This window comes from Galleria mellonella, unplaced genomic scaffold (genome assembly GCF_026898425.1).
Source record: "Galleria mellonella isolate WM207_F2 unplaced genomic scaffold, CSIRO_AGI_GalMel_v1 utg40, whole genome shotgun sequence".
Lineage (NCBI taxonomy): Eukaryota > Metazoa > Arthropoda > Insecta > Lepidoptera > Pyralidae > Galleria > Galleria mellonella.
The window spans coordinates 1,997,398-2,009,502 of NW_026442094.1; the positions used below are offsets into that span (position 1 = coordinate 1,997,398).

Consider the following 12,105-nt stretch of genomic DNA (forward strand, 5'->3'; position numbering starts at 1 on the left):
GATTTTTTTAAAGTTCCAATAAATTGATATCATAGAATTGATCCAGTATATAATCCATAGAGCAGAGATACTATTAATATGATTTAAAATTTGTCTTTATAATTTAAGAACCTATAATCGGAAAATGCGATAGGAGTATTTGGGGCGAGAGGAATTGTTAATAATAGCTCCATTGCTAGCAATATACTCTATCAAGGTCGACCTCTATTCAATTCCCCCTGGAAACTACGAGTATGTAATTAGTTCTTATGGAATTCGTCACGATGGATTAACTCACCTGACCTGCTTTCATCCTCACCCAAAATTTATTTATTTATACTTTTTCACACATTAAAATATGTCTACAGGGCAGACTACAAAACACTTGTATTATGAAAATCTCTTTATAATTGCAACACGAATTAAGCTTGTAAACAATTAAACATAAATTAGGTATTTAACTATATCTAAAACAAAATTAACATTTTTGCAGATTATTTAGGATGGACGGAGTATTCAGAAATTATGTCATGTGATGTCTCAGTGTTTCTTTTTCTTTTTCGCCAGGGTTGTGAGTATAGTCGTAGCGGTAGTAGTCGTTGTCATGGCTTCGGTAACAGTTGATGTGATATTTGCGATTGATTCCTCTCCATTTTCTAGTTGATTTTGGTTTTCATCAGGTATGCTTATTTGGAATTGCAGTAGTACCACCAAATACGTCACCATCGTTGCCATTAACTGTTTAAAAAAAAAGTTTATATTATGTACTGTCTTGAATAAAAAAAAGTAACTGATTAAAATTAGTTTATTAAGATTGGGATCCCGAGTGGAGCGAATTCAAAGGTGTTATAAAGAACTGAATCTAGGTGGGTTAAGGCCGTTTTTTATAGTGCATAACAACATATTTCCGTGCGGTTCTGGCATGAAATGGGCTATATCTTTATTCCTGTGAGTGTCCTAAGGGACGACTAAAAGAATTTAATGCTCAAAGATGGGCAGCAGCGTCCTTCTTAAAACAACACCAAAGCTTAAGTGCGGTAGCCAACCTTCCTGTCAAGCGTGGCAAATACTGACAAAATCTCCCTTATGGGTGAAGCCTATATTCAGCAGTGGTTAGTTAAGAGCTGATATGGTGATAATGATTGTAATTATTATAAAGTACGAGTATATCTTTGACATAATTTATACGCAAAAGAGCAGTTGCTGATTTGTAAAGAAGTGTTAAATATTTACTTATTCACCGCTAATTTGTTTTTTATTTACATTTAATTACTTTTGGCACCCATAAAAGATGTACAAGTTAATTTGTGGGAATTTTCAGAAAAGTAACATTTACATATTAATTAAGTAATTGTTTAGGTAATTAAACACAAATAAATTTACACGTACAGACTTAAATAGAGTGCGATTGACGTCAAAGTAACCTCCAAGACTGATCTGTGAAGGATTCATTTCGGTTGCGCGGAGAAACATGTTAACTTCTGTTTGAGCGTCTGCGTTCATCCATGATAACTCTACCATCAAAAGCTTCTTTTGAAAGATTGTGCGCACCTAAAGATGAATTGTAATATTATAATAATGCTACGGTTATAGCACTAAAGTTCTTAAAATCGAAGATAACTAGGAACACACTATCCAACAAGTTTAAAGGCACTGTACCTACATCAACAAGGTACAAAAGACAGGAAGGTGATTACTTATTGTTTTCTTATATTACCATTTGATCAGGTCTTAATCATCAAAAAGACATTAAGTCTCTTAAATAGCTTAGGTATAAACTATTGCAACGTGGTCCAAGGAAATACCAACTTCAGAACTTGAACAAAATATACTTGTATAAGATTTGACTCTTCATCAAAGCTAAGGTAATAAGGATCTTTAAAAATAAATTAATGTAGGTAAGTATTAAAAACATTGCAATTAATACTACAAATAAAATTAATACAATAGCTACTTACATTATGAGATGCATAGTGGGCTTCATCACAAATGAAGAATAGCAAAAAAATACTACAGAGAGCAGTCAATGCTAGGCCAATGTCTTTAATTCCGAAGCCTTCCGATATCTGACTTAGGAGGCCATAAATCGAGAGAGTTATAATGAGAAATAAATATAGACTGACGAATGTAAACGTGTAGCAGTTAGCGATGCCAGTGTCCCGAGCGATTTTGCTCAGTCGCAGCCAAAGGGCGCGGTATTCAGCAACTTTTCCAGCAGGGCCAATGTGGCGAAGGGCCTGTAAATAGAACAGTAAATGTGTAAACATTATATCAATTTAGGCAGTCTTGTTAAAAGTCGTGAAGCCAAGATCTACTGCTAAATGTAATGGTTATTCGTTTACTTAGTAGTATGATTACGTACCTAAGACATTATTTTAAAATGTATTTAAGAGCTATATGGCAAGTTTATTTATTAAGTAAAGCATCTAAGTGTCTAAGTACATACTGAATGAAAAAAATAAAAGCATGATGTCAAGATAGATTTTAACTATTATACAAATTAATGTTGTACGTTAAATGTATTCACAGAATAATACCTGTTGGAAGTCTTCGGCCAGAATATTAGCAGAAAAACTGAGGCTTTCACAAAGAAGATACCAGTATCCTCCCAATATGTAAGTCAATATTTCTAGGAATATATATGGAACAATCTGCATGAGTTTAAAGTGTACCATCGTAATATGAGTGACGATTACAGATGTCGTTGATAGTATAGGGATGATTATCGCAATTGCTAGTGCTTTGTTGTATAATTTTACTGGCAGTGATCGACCAGACATTTGTTTATAAGCAATCTGCAAAAAAATAGCATAATTATTATTTGTGAAGTAAACGAGCTATCAGCCCATCTGAGTGGGAATGGCTGGCGTAAATACTTGTAACATAAGAAAGGTTACTAATTTGTAGCTCGTCTTTTAAGAATCTGTAAATACGTTTTTTGAAGAACCCCATATTGTAGCGTTTGTAAACTTGATGTAAAGATCTTTAAATTTGTAAACGTTTGTTATGTACTCCATGTTAACAGTATCCCGTAAAATAAGATAAAAATTAAAGTTTGGATCATTTAAAATGATTGAAACGTACTGCGTGGGGTACATAAAGTAGGGTAGTTAAAGTAGCGATGGGCCAACTCGTATAGTTTTGAACTCGAATCACCCGATTTGAAACGGTGGCTGATTCGAATCGCAACTCGAATCAGCTCGCATTCACTTCGTATGGGATCAGTATTGCAATTGAATATGAACTCATCAGGTCGGTTACTTAACTCGGTTCAGATTTAAATCGTTGACAACGCGAACTCGCGAGTTTTAATCAATTCGAATAAAATAAATTAGCGTAACGTAGTAAACACTCAGAATTCAAAAGTCACAACAACATTGTTGATTGAACTGTTTAAATATTTTTAAAGGCGGTTGTAATAAAAATCTCCTTATTCATAAAAAAAAAAACTAAACATATAATCAACCTATTTTGGCTATAGAATAGTTTTGTACTTTAGAGCTATTAATTTGAAAGAAAAATACAAAACACTAATATTTAAAATATAGTTTTTAATTTTTAACCAACTTCCAAAAAAGGAGGAGGTTCGCATTTCCACTGTAAAACTGTATGTTTTTTGTATGTTTGTTATGCGATTACTCCGTCAACTGTAGACCAATTTTCAAAATTCTTTTTTTGTTGGAAAGGGTATTGTCTTAATGTGGTCCCATTGTCACTATGTCAGGATCTGTTGATGGGATCCCAGGGAAATCAAAGGCAACTCTCAAACTTTATAAGCACCTACAATATTTTTCATGTACTTTCTAAAGCTATTCAGATATTTGGGTCTGGTAGTCATCATCTCATGTTGCTTAGCTGATGATGGAAGGTGCAACTTTTTAAAAGTTAGGAGTTAAGAGATAATTCTTGAAATTTTAGGCACGTTAAAACCGTTAAAAGTATTTTTCAAGTAATATGAAGATGATCTGATGATGGAGTACAACTCCTTAATGGTTAGGAGTTAAGGGACATATTTTAAATATCATAGGCACGTTTACACCGTTAGTTGTATTCTTTCGAGTCACATGAGCTGACGATAAAATAGCGCTCTTTTACTCTCAGGAGTTTTTTTTATGGGTCAAAATGGTATGGTAACCTCACCTGCGCTAACGGGATACGCTGGCGGAGCACCAGTGAAGAGTGATAGATGAGAATGAAAACAGGCCAGTTAGCCCATCATGATGAATTCATCAAGAATTAACCATGCTAGTTTCCAGGGAGAACCGCAAGGAGGTCGACCTGGTTGGGTATATTGCTAGCAATGGGATTCTCAGTCTCCATTACTAATAATCCCTTTCCCTGCTTTTTTTGCTTTGTGCAAAAAACCGCAATTGTAACAATCATCAAATGCCTATTTGTCGTAAAAATAGCTGTATGCAGTATAAACTCTAGTGTAAAAGTGAACATTTGTCAATCTGGTACTAACAAAATACCAGGATGGAAGGCATCAGATCCCCGCGAGATCTAATATTGACAGGGGAAAAGGCGAATTTTAAACAATTTAGACAACAGTTTGAATTGTACCTAACCGCAACGGGACTGTCAGAACAGAGTGATGAAAGAAAATAGCAATTTTTTTTAACACAGCAGGTGAAGAAACCGTCGAAGTTTTTAATACGTTTGATAAAAAACGAACAAAAATATTTACCGATGTATTGGAAGAATTCGAGAGGTATACTCATCCACGTAAAAACATATTAATAAATACGTATCAATTTTTAAATATGAGACAAGAAGATGATGAATCTATAAATTATTTCATCACCAGGGTTCTGTGAATTTGATATCTTAGAAGATAGGCTCATTGCAATGATAATCATCATCGCGATTAAAGATTCAAATTTGAAGGAAATTTTATTAAGAGAAGAGAAAATAGATGCAAAAAAAGTCATTAAAATATGTAGAACAGCAGAAGCAGGAAAAAAATAAAATTAAAAAAGAAAATATAAACATTAGAAAATGATGAAAGTAAACACTCTTAAAAAAGAGACAAAAATTCAGAAAAAAATAATAAATACAAAAGAACATATGTGCAAGGTGTGGTCAAAGTCACTCCAGAAACAATTGTCCAGAATTTGGGAGAAAATATGCTAAGCGTGGTAAATATAATGATACCCCCCATGCGTTGCCATTCCTGAGGACTCAGGTGTTATTCCTCTGTACCCAGTAAATTCACGCCATATCCCACCCTTCAAACCGAAACATAGCCATGCAAACACAACTGCTTCACTATTGAAACACGAATGGGACAGAGGTACCCAAGCAATCGACTTTTGTACAAAGTCTCCCTCTGAAATATTTAAAAAGCCAACTATTTATAATGACTATATCATGTAGAGTAATACTTATTGTGTTCTTAATGAACTTAAAAAGGGGGGATGTTGCATATATGGCATCCCTATCTCACTGCAATTGTAGATGACAACACTTTTAAAAAGAAAGTGATTACATATGTACGCTCCACAATTATTACTTAGTGTTTCATTAAATAATAACTATAAAAACTATTTTGCCTGTCCTGTCATATAGAACAATCAGTAGGTAGTGCATAGTAATAAATAAATATTACGTTTATTGTTCTCTTTGATTAAATTTGTATTTTGTTATTTTTTACTTTTTAGTGTAATGACGTTTTGTGGTTTTTGAAGTCGGTTGAACTTTATTTTTTAAGTTTTTATGTCTATGGGGTATATGTCTCCGATAGAAAGCACTGTGAGGTAATTATACGTTATGCTGTAAGTGATTTAAAAATAAAATTCCTAATTCGACTCGTATGATTTTTTATTTTACTTTTATTTGTATGTTACACGGTAACTCCCCCAAAACTGAACGGATTTCTGATTCTTTTTGCAGTCGATAGTTTATTCCCATATCGCTTCCATACATTTTGTCACAATTGGTAGTAAGTACGTTTTCTTTTTTGTGAAACAAAATGTACTCGATGCAAGAATAGTTTTTATCACTCAGGCAAAGCTAAAGATTTCAGATAATCCTACTAATATTATAAATACGAAATTTTTTAAAGATGTTTGTTACTCAATTACGCTAAAGGGTAGATGGAGGAGGATGGAGGATTTGGATAAAATTTAGTACACAGATAGAGCATTATCTTACACATAGAATATACTTATTCTAATTCACGCGGTAAAAATCATGGACAACAGCTAGTAAAATATTAAAAGGCAAGTAGATATATAAGTTATAATCGTGTAATATTATTGTATAAAAATACTATCTAGTTAAACTTTAACATAATATATAATCTATACAAAATAAAATAGCAAGTCTTACGTCTTTTAGTCATGTTTTCTAAATTTGGCACATATGGAAACACAGGTTTTGTAATTTGTATTAATTTACTCAATTTTAACTGGATATAATATAAATGTTTTGTAGATACGGTTAACTACCTAGTATCTATAATTAAATATACGTATATTATGTAATAGCCCTAAAATTTGAAAGAGAATAAATTATAATAATACCTATAATTTAATAAATAATAAGTAGGTACATACCTACTTATTATTTGTTAAATGTATTACTAATCTTTTTCTCCCTGCAGACAGAGTTCAGAAATAAAATTTGGTCTAACTTTTTTGGGAGAAGTCTGTTTCTTCTTTGATTGGTAAGTAGTCCAGCTTTAGAAAAAAGTCGTTCTGATGGCACGGACGTCGCAGGTATGCATAAATATTTGCAAGCCATTCGATACAGAGACGGAAATATATGTTTTCGTTCTTCCCAAAACTGTAGTGGATCTTTCTTTCTATCTAGATACGGGGCATCTAGGTATTGTTTTAGCATAATTGAAGCAGAAGATATTGGCGTTTGCTGCGTAGTACTGTCATTCACTTTTTTATCGAAGACTTCCCACAGTTCATCGTCACTATTTGAAGAAGTCTGAGTCTGAGATGTTGTTGCCGTATTAGATTCATGTTGTATTTCAGATACCTGAAGCTGTAACTGATATTGAGCTAGTTCTTCTATAACATATTTTATCGCATTTTCTGCAGCACTTTCCAACCCAAATGCTTTTTTCTTGAAACGGGGATCTAGAATAGTTGCCTTTGCTGCAGTCCTATTACCTTCATACACACCCAATCTTCTATCTATGACTTCCAGTAATGATTGTTGTAGATGTTGGCCTGCTTCAGTATGTGGAGTCTTCTTGAGGATAGAATTTTGTAGTCCTCTTACCAATGGAATAATGTATGACAACGTCGGGTAATATTCTCCTGACAAGGTGGTTGTAATTTTTTCTAGTGGCCGCAAAACTGCAACACAATCTTCCAGAATAGACCATTCAGCTGAATTTAAGTTAAGTGGTGGTGTGTCAAGCAATGGTAAAGTTGCAGATAAAGGAATTTTTAATCTTAATAGCCTTTCAAGCATATAAAAAGTGGAATTCCATCGGGTATTAATGTCTTGTTTAAGTTTTAAAATTTCTAGGTTCATCTGGGTTTGCATGTCTCTAAGTGTATTCGCTGATTTTGTACTTTGTTTAAAGTGAGTTACTATATTGCGACATTTTGTAATGACGTTAAGAATTTCTGTATTTTTTAAATATGAACTTTGAATATTTTCAATTTCTTTACCGAGGCAGTCTTTAACAGCTAGATTGATGGTATGTGCGATGCAAAAATGATTCCTTTTATTTAGATAATCGTTTACGGCTTTTTTCATATTGGAGGCATTATCGGTGACTACGGTGACTATTTTGTCATAAATTTTCCAATCGGATAAAATGGTTCTTAATATATTTGCAATATTTTCTGCAGTATGTTGTTCTGGAAGTTCTTTAGTTGAAATGACCATTGATCGTAATTTCGAATATTGTATAAAATGGGCAGTAACACTAATAAAACTTTTTTGGCTATCGGAAGACCAAATATCAGTCGTCAATGCGATATCTAATACATCTTTAAGTTTTTCTTTTAATTCAGTACTACATATTAAATACCTATCTTCTAACATTTGGGTTAATTTTTTTCTTGATGGTATTTCATAATGCGGATTTAATGTTTGTGTGTACTTTATAAAACCTTTATTTTCGACTATTTGTAGGGGTTGCAAATCCAAAACAATCATGTCCATTAATGCATCATTTCCAGATTTTTGATTAATTTTAGTTGGCGCAGTTATACGCATTTGTCTCATTCGCTTTTGGGTTGGTTCAGTAAGTCTTTCATCATTTGGTATTTCCACGAGGGATGGCGATGGTAAAATTCTATTTTCACTGGAACTTGGTTCTGGCCTATTACTAGATAAAAAAATTCTCGAGTTCTCTTCATAACCATTACTTACAGTTTCGTTACTTGGTAAAGCTTGTCCAATTGCTTCACTATATTGAACAATGTGTTTTTTCTTTAAATGATTAATTAGAGTGGATGTATTTCCTATATATTTGTAATTACAATTACACAGTTTACAATAAAGTCTGGTACCACTGTCATCACTGTTTTTACGAAAAAACTCCCATACTACGCTTTTTTTAGGTGGACTCATATTGATAAAAAATAGAAACTGCGAAAAACAATAACTATATATCTATATATTCACTGTTGTATTTTCGCGCGAAACGTTGGTCCGTTGGTCGTTGCATTAATTTCATTTTCGGTGAGTCACAGTAAAAAAAAAAAAATAGTGAGGGGACACAGAATTTGAAAGTTTATTAAAATTAACAGATTAAAATATTTTCTATTAATTAATTAAATAATCAATATATTTACAGCTATGTTTCAGATATGGTAGAGTAATTTTACGACTATTGTCGTTGTACTGAACGTAAATTAAGCTTACTTTTCCATTTACAATATAAGTAAATTGAGGGGAAGGGATCATTAGTAATGTGGGCTACCAGTCCCATTGCTAGCAATATATCCTGTCAGGTCGACCTCCACGCGGGTCCCCCTGGAAACTATCGTGCTGAGTTCCATGTGTATTCATCACGATGGGCTGACTGACGTGCCTTTTTTCATTATTCACCTATCACCCCTCACTGGTGCCCCGCCAGTGTATACCGATAGCGCAGGCGGTGTTACCATTCCATTAATCATCCATGAAAAAAAAAGTAAATTAGAACTATTTTAATTTATTAATAAATATTTGTTAAAAGTTATACTAACATCATATTTTAATATCATCTTGAATTCGTTTGTTTATTATTTCTTGGTGTCTTAATTTATCAAGTAATTGTCATGAAATAATTACCTATTATTTTAAAGTAAGATAGAAGTAATTGCATGAATTACTAATACATCTGCTTTTTTTATTATAAGATTAATCTACTACTTATTTTTAAGAAGTTTATATTAACGTGATAAAAGTTTTATTCACCAAATTTCATAACGATGATTCATATTTACTTACTATATTTAAAAACTTTATTCCATTTTAAATATACATCTTTCATAAATGGTTTTTAATAAACCACCTTAGCATCTGTTTTTGTTAAAATAACAGTGTTCACAATAAGCAAATGACTGAAATAAAAAGGAGTTTGTGTCATTATGTAGGTACCTATTTATTTTTTTTTTATTTATAAATTACTCACTACACTTACAGTATCCCAAAACATGTAGGTTTCTTTTACAAACTTAAAAATTTTGAACAACATTTTTAAAAATTTCATTTTATAAAAATATAAAAAGTATAAAAATCACCTAAGAAAATACATAAAAGTTTAATATTTACATTTTTACTATTTAATTAAATTTATTTTAACATTAATTAATTAAAAACGGAACAGTACATTTCTAAAAAAAGGAGCTCGTCGTCGGCCAATCATGAACCAATTGCCTTCTCTTCCTTTAACTTACGCCTCGGGTGATTCTACTATCTCATTCTGCTTCGTAGCTTGTTCGGTTGGTGTAGTTATGTCGAGAATTAAACACCACACGCTATGGCATGGTGCAGTGCAGGTAATAGGTACATACACATATCAGTATATAATTCAAAATACTTGTACAACGCAAACAGTAAAGCATAGATAATTTACGAAAGTTCATTGTATGCGACAAATCTATGGATCGGTAACGGTAGCTTGTTTTTCTAGTCGTATAAAAATATGTAATAAATATATTATTAGATTGACTTTAACTCCATAAATCTTACTCAACACTATTCTGTTACATTTATAATAAAACTAGCGACGCGCTCCGGCTTCGTTCGGGTGCACATTACATCAAATTAGAAACCTCTTAAATTATCAGTGTTCCTATTATGCATGTATTATAAATATAAACCTTCTTGAATAATGCTATCTATTAAAAAAACCGCATCAAAATCCGTTGCGTAGTTTTAAAGATTTAAGCATACAAAGGGACAGAGAAAGCGACTTTGTTTTATACTATGTAGTGATGATGACGAAGAGCCAAAATCTCAGCTATTATCGCACCATTTTATAGTGCGCGGAGTATAACTGCAAAACAACGCTGACAGAAACGTCACGCAACGAGAGTCTTACTCGTGTGTATGATGTTTCTATTGCATCGCACGCACACAGCCACACAGCATTCACAACTTACGAATCGAGTTAACGTTATGACAAACACACTCGGCCGAGTTGAGGCGACACTAATCCGAGTCCCGAGCGCGGATCGCATTCATATCACGGTTGTGACGTAGGTAGCGGTGTATTGGCTTCATACGAGTTGATTCGAGTTGATAGAAATGCCAGTTCGAATTGAGCCGCCGGCAATGCAGCTCGAGTAACTCGAGTTTTTTAATTCGATTCGCCCATCGCTAAGTTAAAGCCAGTCAGAGCCTTTTGTGTACTACGAAGGCGGCGTATAAACTCTTGACATTAGAGGGCGTCACTCTTACACATAGCAGAATATATAAAACTAAGGTTCCCGCTCCGTTATTTTTTTTTTTCAAGGTAGACTTTTAAACATAGAGGTCAATTTGGTATAATCAATAATCACTTATTTTTCGTCCACATTCAATCAAGTAACTCCATGATGTAACGTATAGAATTAATTCGATAAACTAATTGAAAACATTAATTTTTTAAATATATACATTACCTCAAATTCAACCCATGAATTCAATACGGCAGCAATTTTTCGTGTTTCATACCACAGTATTGGAACTGCGATCATTGGAAATAAGTAAACGGTGAACAGATATTCGATAACAGCTTCCTCGAACTTGCCTTCAGCCCCTGTAGTCCGTAATATTTGGACTTTATGAAGTGAGAGGTAAAGCACATAGCTTACGAGTGAAACGTAAAGGACGACCGAATACACCATAGAGGGTGATGCTATTTGAAACTGATTCACAGCTGGTTTAGGCCTCGTTATTGGCAATACACCAATTAGCCTCAATATTGCAAATACGGGTTTAATATTCTCATATATTATATCTTTGCTAATTAAAGGATTTACGAGATTATCCTGTAGCGGAACTACGGTGTTCGGCGAAGTTAATTTCTTAAATGGAGTCCGAGCGGGCGTGACGTCCAGGTATATCATTCTGTTCTTTGGCTTATCATCCATTTGTGATGCGATTCCATTAGGAATATTCGCTGTTGGAAATAGAGTGTTACCCGTGTAGAGAGACATTTTGATTATAAACGTGTTAGCTGCTTTGATGCACAGTTCTTACTGAATCGAGTTACAGGAGAAGGAAGCGTAATGGGATTAAGATGGCGCCGCTTCGTCATATTTCAAAGGTTGACAGCTTGATTGCAGCCACGTAGGCGTTTTGTCGTCCTTGCATTAATCTTTCACTGTGTACTTCACCTTGACTACGACCTTGAATATTAACTCGTGACAACATCATGATCATTTCAATACGTGGTGTTTAAATTTCTCGTTAAAACACAGCAGGTAATTGGAAATAAAATAATTATTATCTAATCTGACTTGAGGTATCCTTACTAAATTCAGTTAGAGATGTAACCTGAGGCTTTGTTCTCATAAATTATGGTAACAGGAGGTACTTCTATATTAGAAATGTGTTAATTCAATCTACTTTCATTCAAATCCGTCTAGTCATTTGGACGAGATTAAGTAACAAACATCTTAAAGAAATTTAATTTCAGACACGATTCAAACCTTTATCCGTGATTTTAAAATTCTGTTT

The 12,105-nt window shown here is 33.3% G+C and overlaps 2 protein-coding genes across 3 annotated transcripts; both read right to left on the reverse strand.

Moving 5' to 3' along the window:
* Positions 1 to 384: 384 nt before the first annotated feature.
* Positions 385 to 11,637, reverse strand: LOC113520249 (gustatory and odorant receptor 24). Of its 2 annotated transcripts, XM_052898039.1 has the most exons (5): positions 11,046 to 11,637; positions 2,517 to 2,774; positions 1,938 to 2,216; positions 1,369 to 1,530; positions 385 to 717 (listed from the first exon to the last, which is right to left on the reverse strand). In XM_052898039.1, exons 1-5 carry the CDS (start codon positions 11,580 to 11,582, stop codon positions 520 to 522), a joined length of 1,434 nt encoding a protein of 477 aa, XP_052753999.1. In that variant the 5' UTR covers positions 11,583 to 11,637; the 3' UTR covers positions 385 to 519. The 2 variants fall into 2 exon arrangements, with proteins under 2 accessions (XP_052753999.1, XP_052754000.1); XM_052898040.1 differs by lacking the exon at positions 1,369 to 1,530 and having other exon boundaries at positions 2,103 to 2,216.
* LOC128201343 (E3 SUMO-protein ligase ZBED1-like) lies at positions 6,360 to 9,011 on the reverse strand. Its single transcript, XM_052898038.1, has one exon. It carries the CDS (start codon positions 8,521 to 8,523, stop codon positions 6,544 to 6,546), a length of 1,980 nt encoding a protein of 659 aa, XP_052753998.1. The 5' UTR covers positions 8,524 to 9,011; the 3' UTR covers positions 6,360 to 6,543.
* Positions 11,638 to 12,105: the final 468 nt, after the last annotated feature.

What these genes read in the sequence shown, in the direction of transcription:
- LOC128201343 (XM_052898038.1), bottom strand. Translation starts at nt 8,523, where the DNA reads ATGAGTCCACCTAAAAAAAGCGTAGTATGGGAGTTTTTTCGTAAAAAC.
- LOC113520249 (XM_052898039.1), bottom strand. Translation starts at nt 11,582, where the DNA reads ATGTCTCTCTACACGGGTAACACTCTATTTCCAACAGCGAATATTCCT. An exon ending in ATTCATGGGTTGAATTTGAG is followed by an intron (nt 2,775 to 11,045) that starts GTAATGTATATA and finishes ATTTTTTTGCAG; the next exon opens with ATTGCTTATAAACAAATGTC. An exon ending in TGGCCGAAGACTTCCAACAG is followed by an intron (nt 2,217 to 2,516) that starts GTATTATTCTGT and finishes TTCTATTTACAG; the next exon opens with GCCCTTCGCCACATTGGCCC.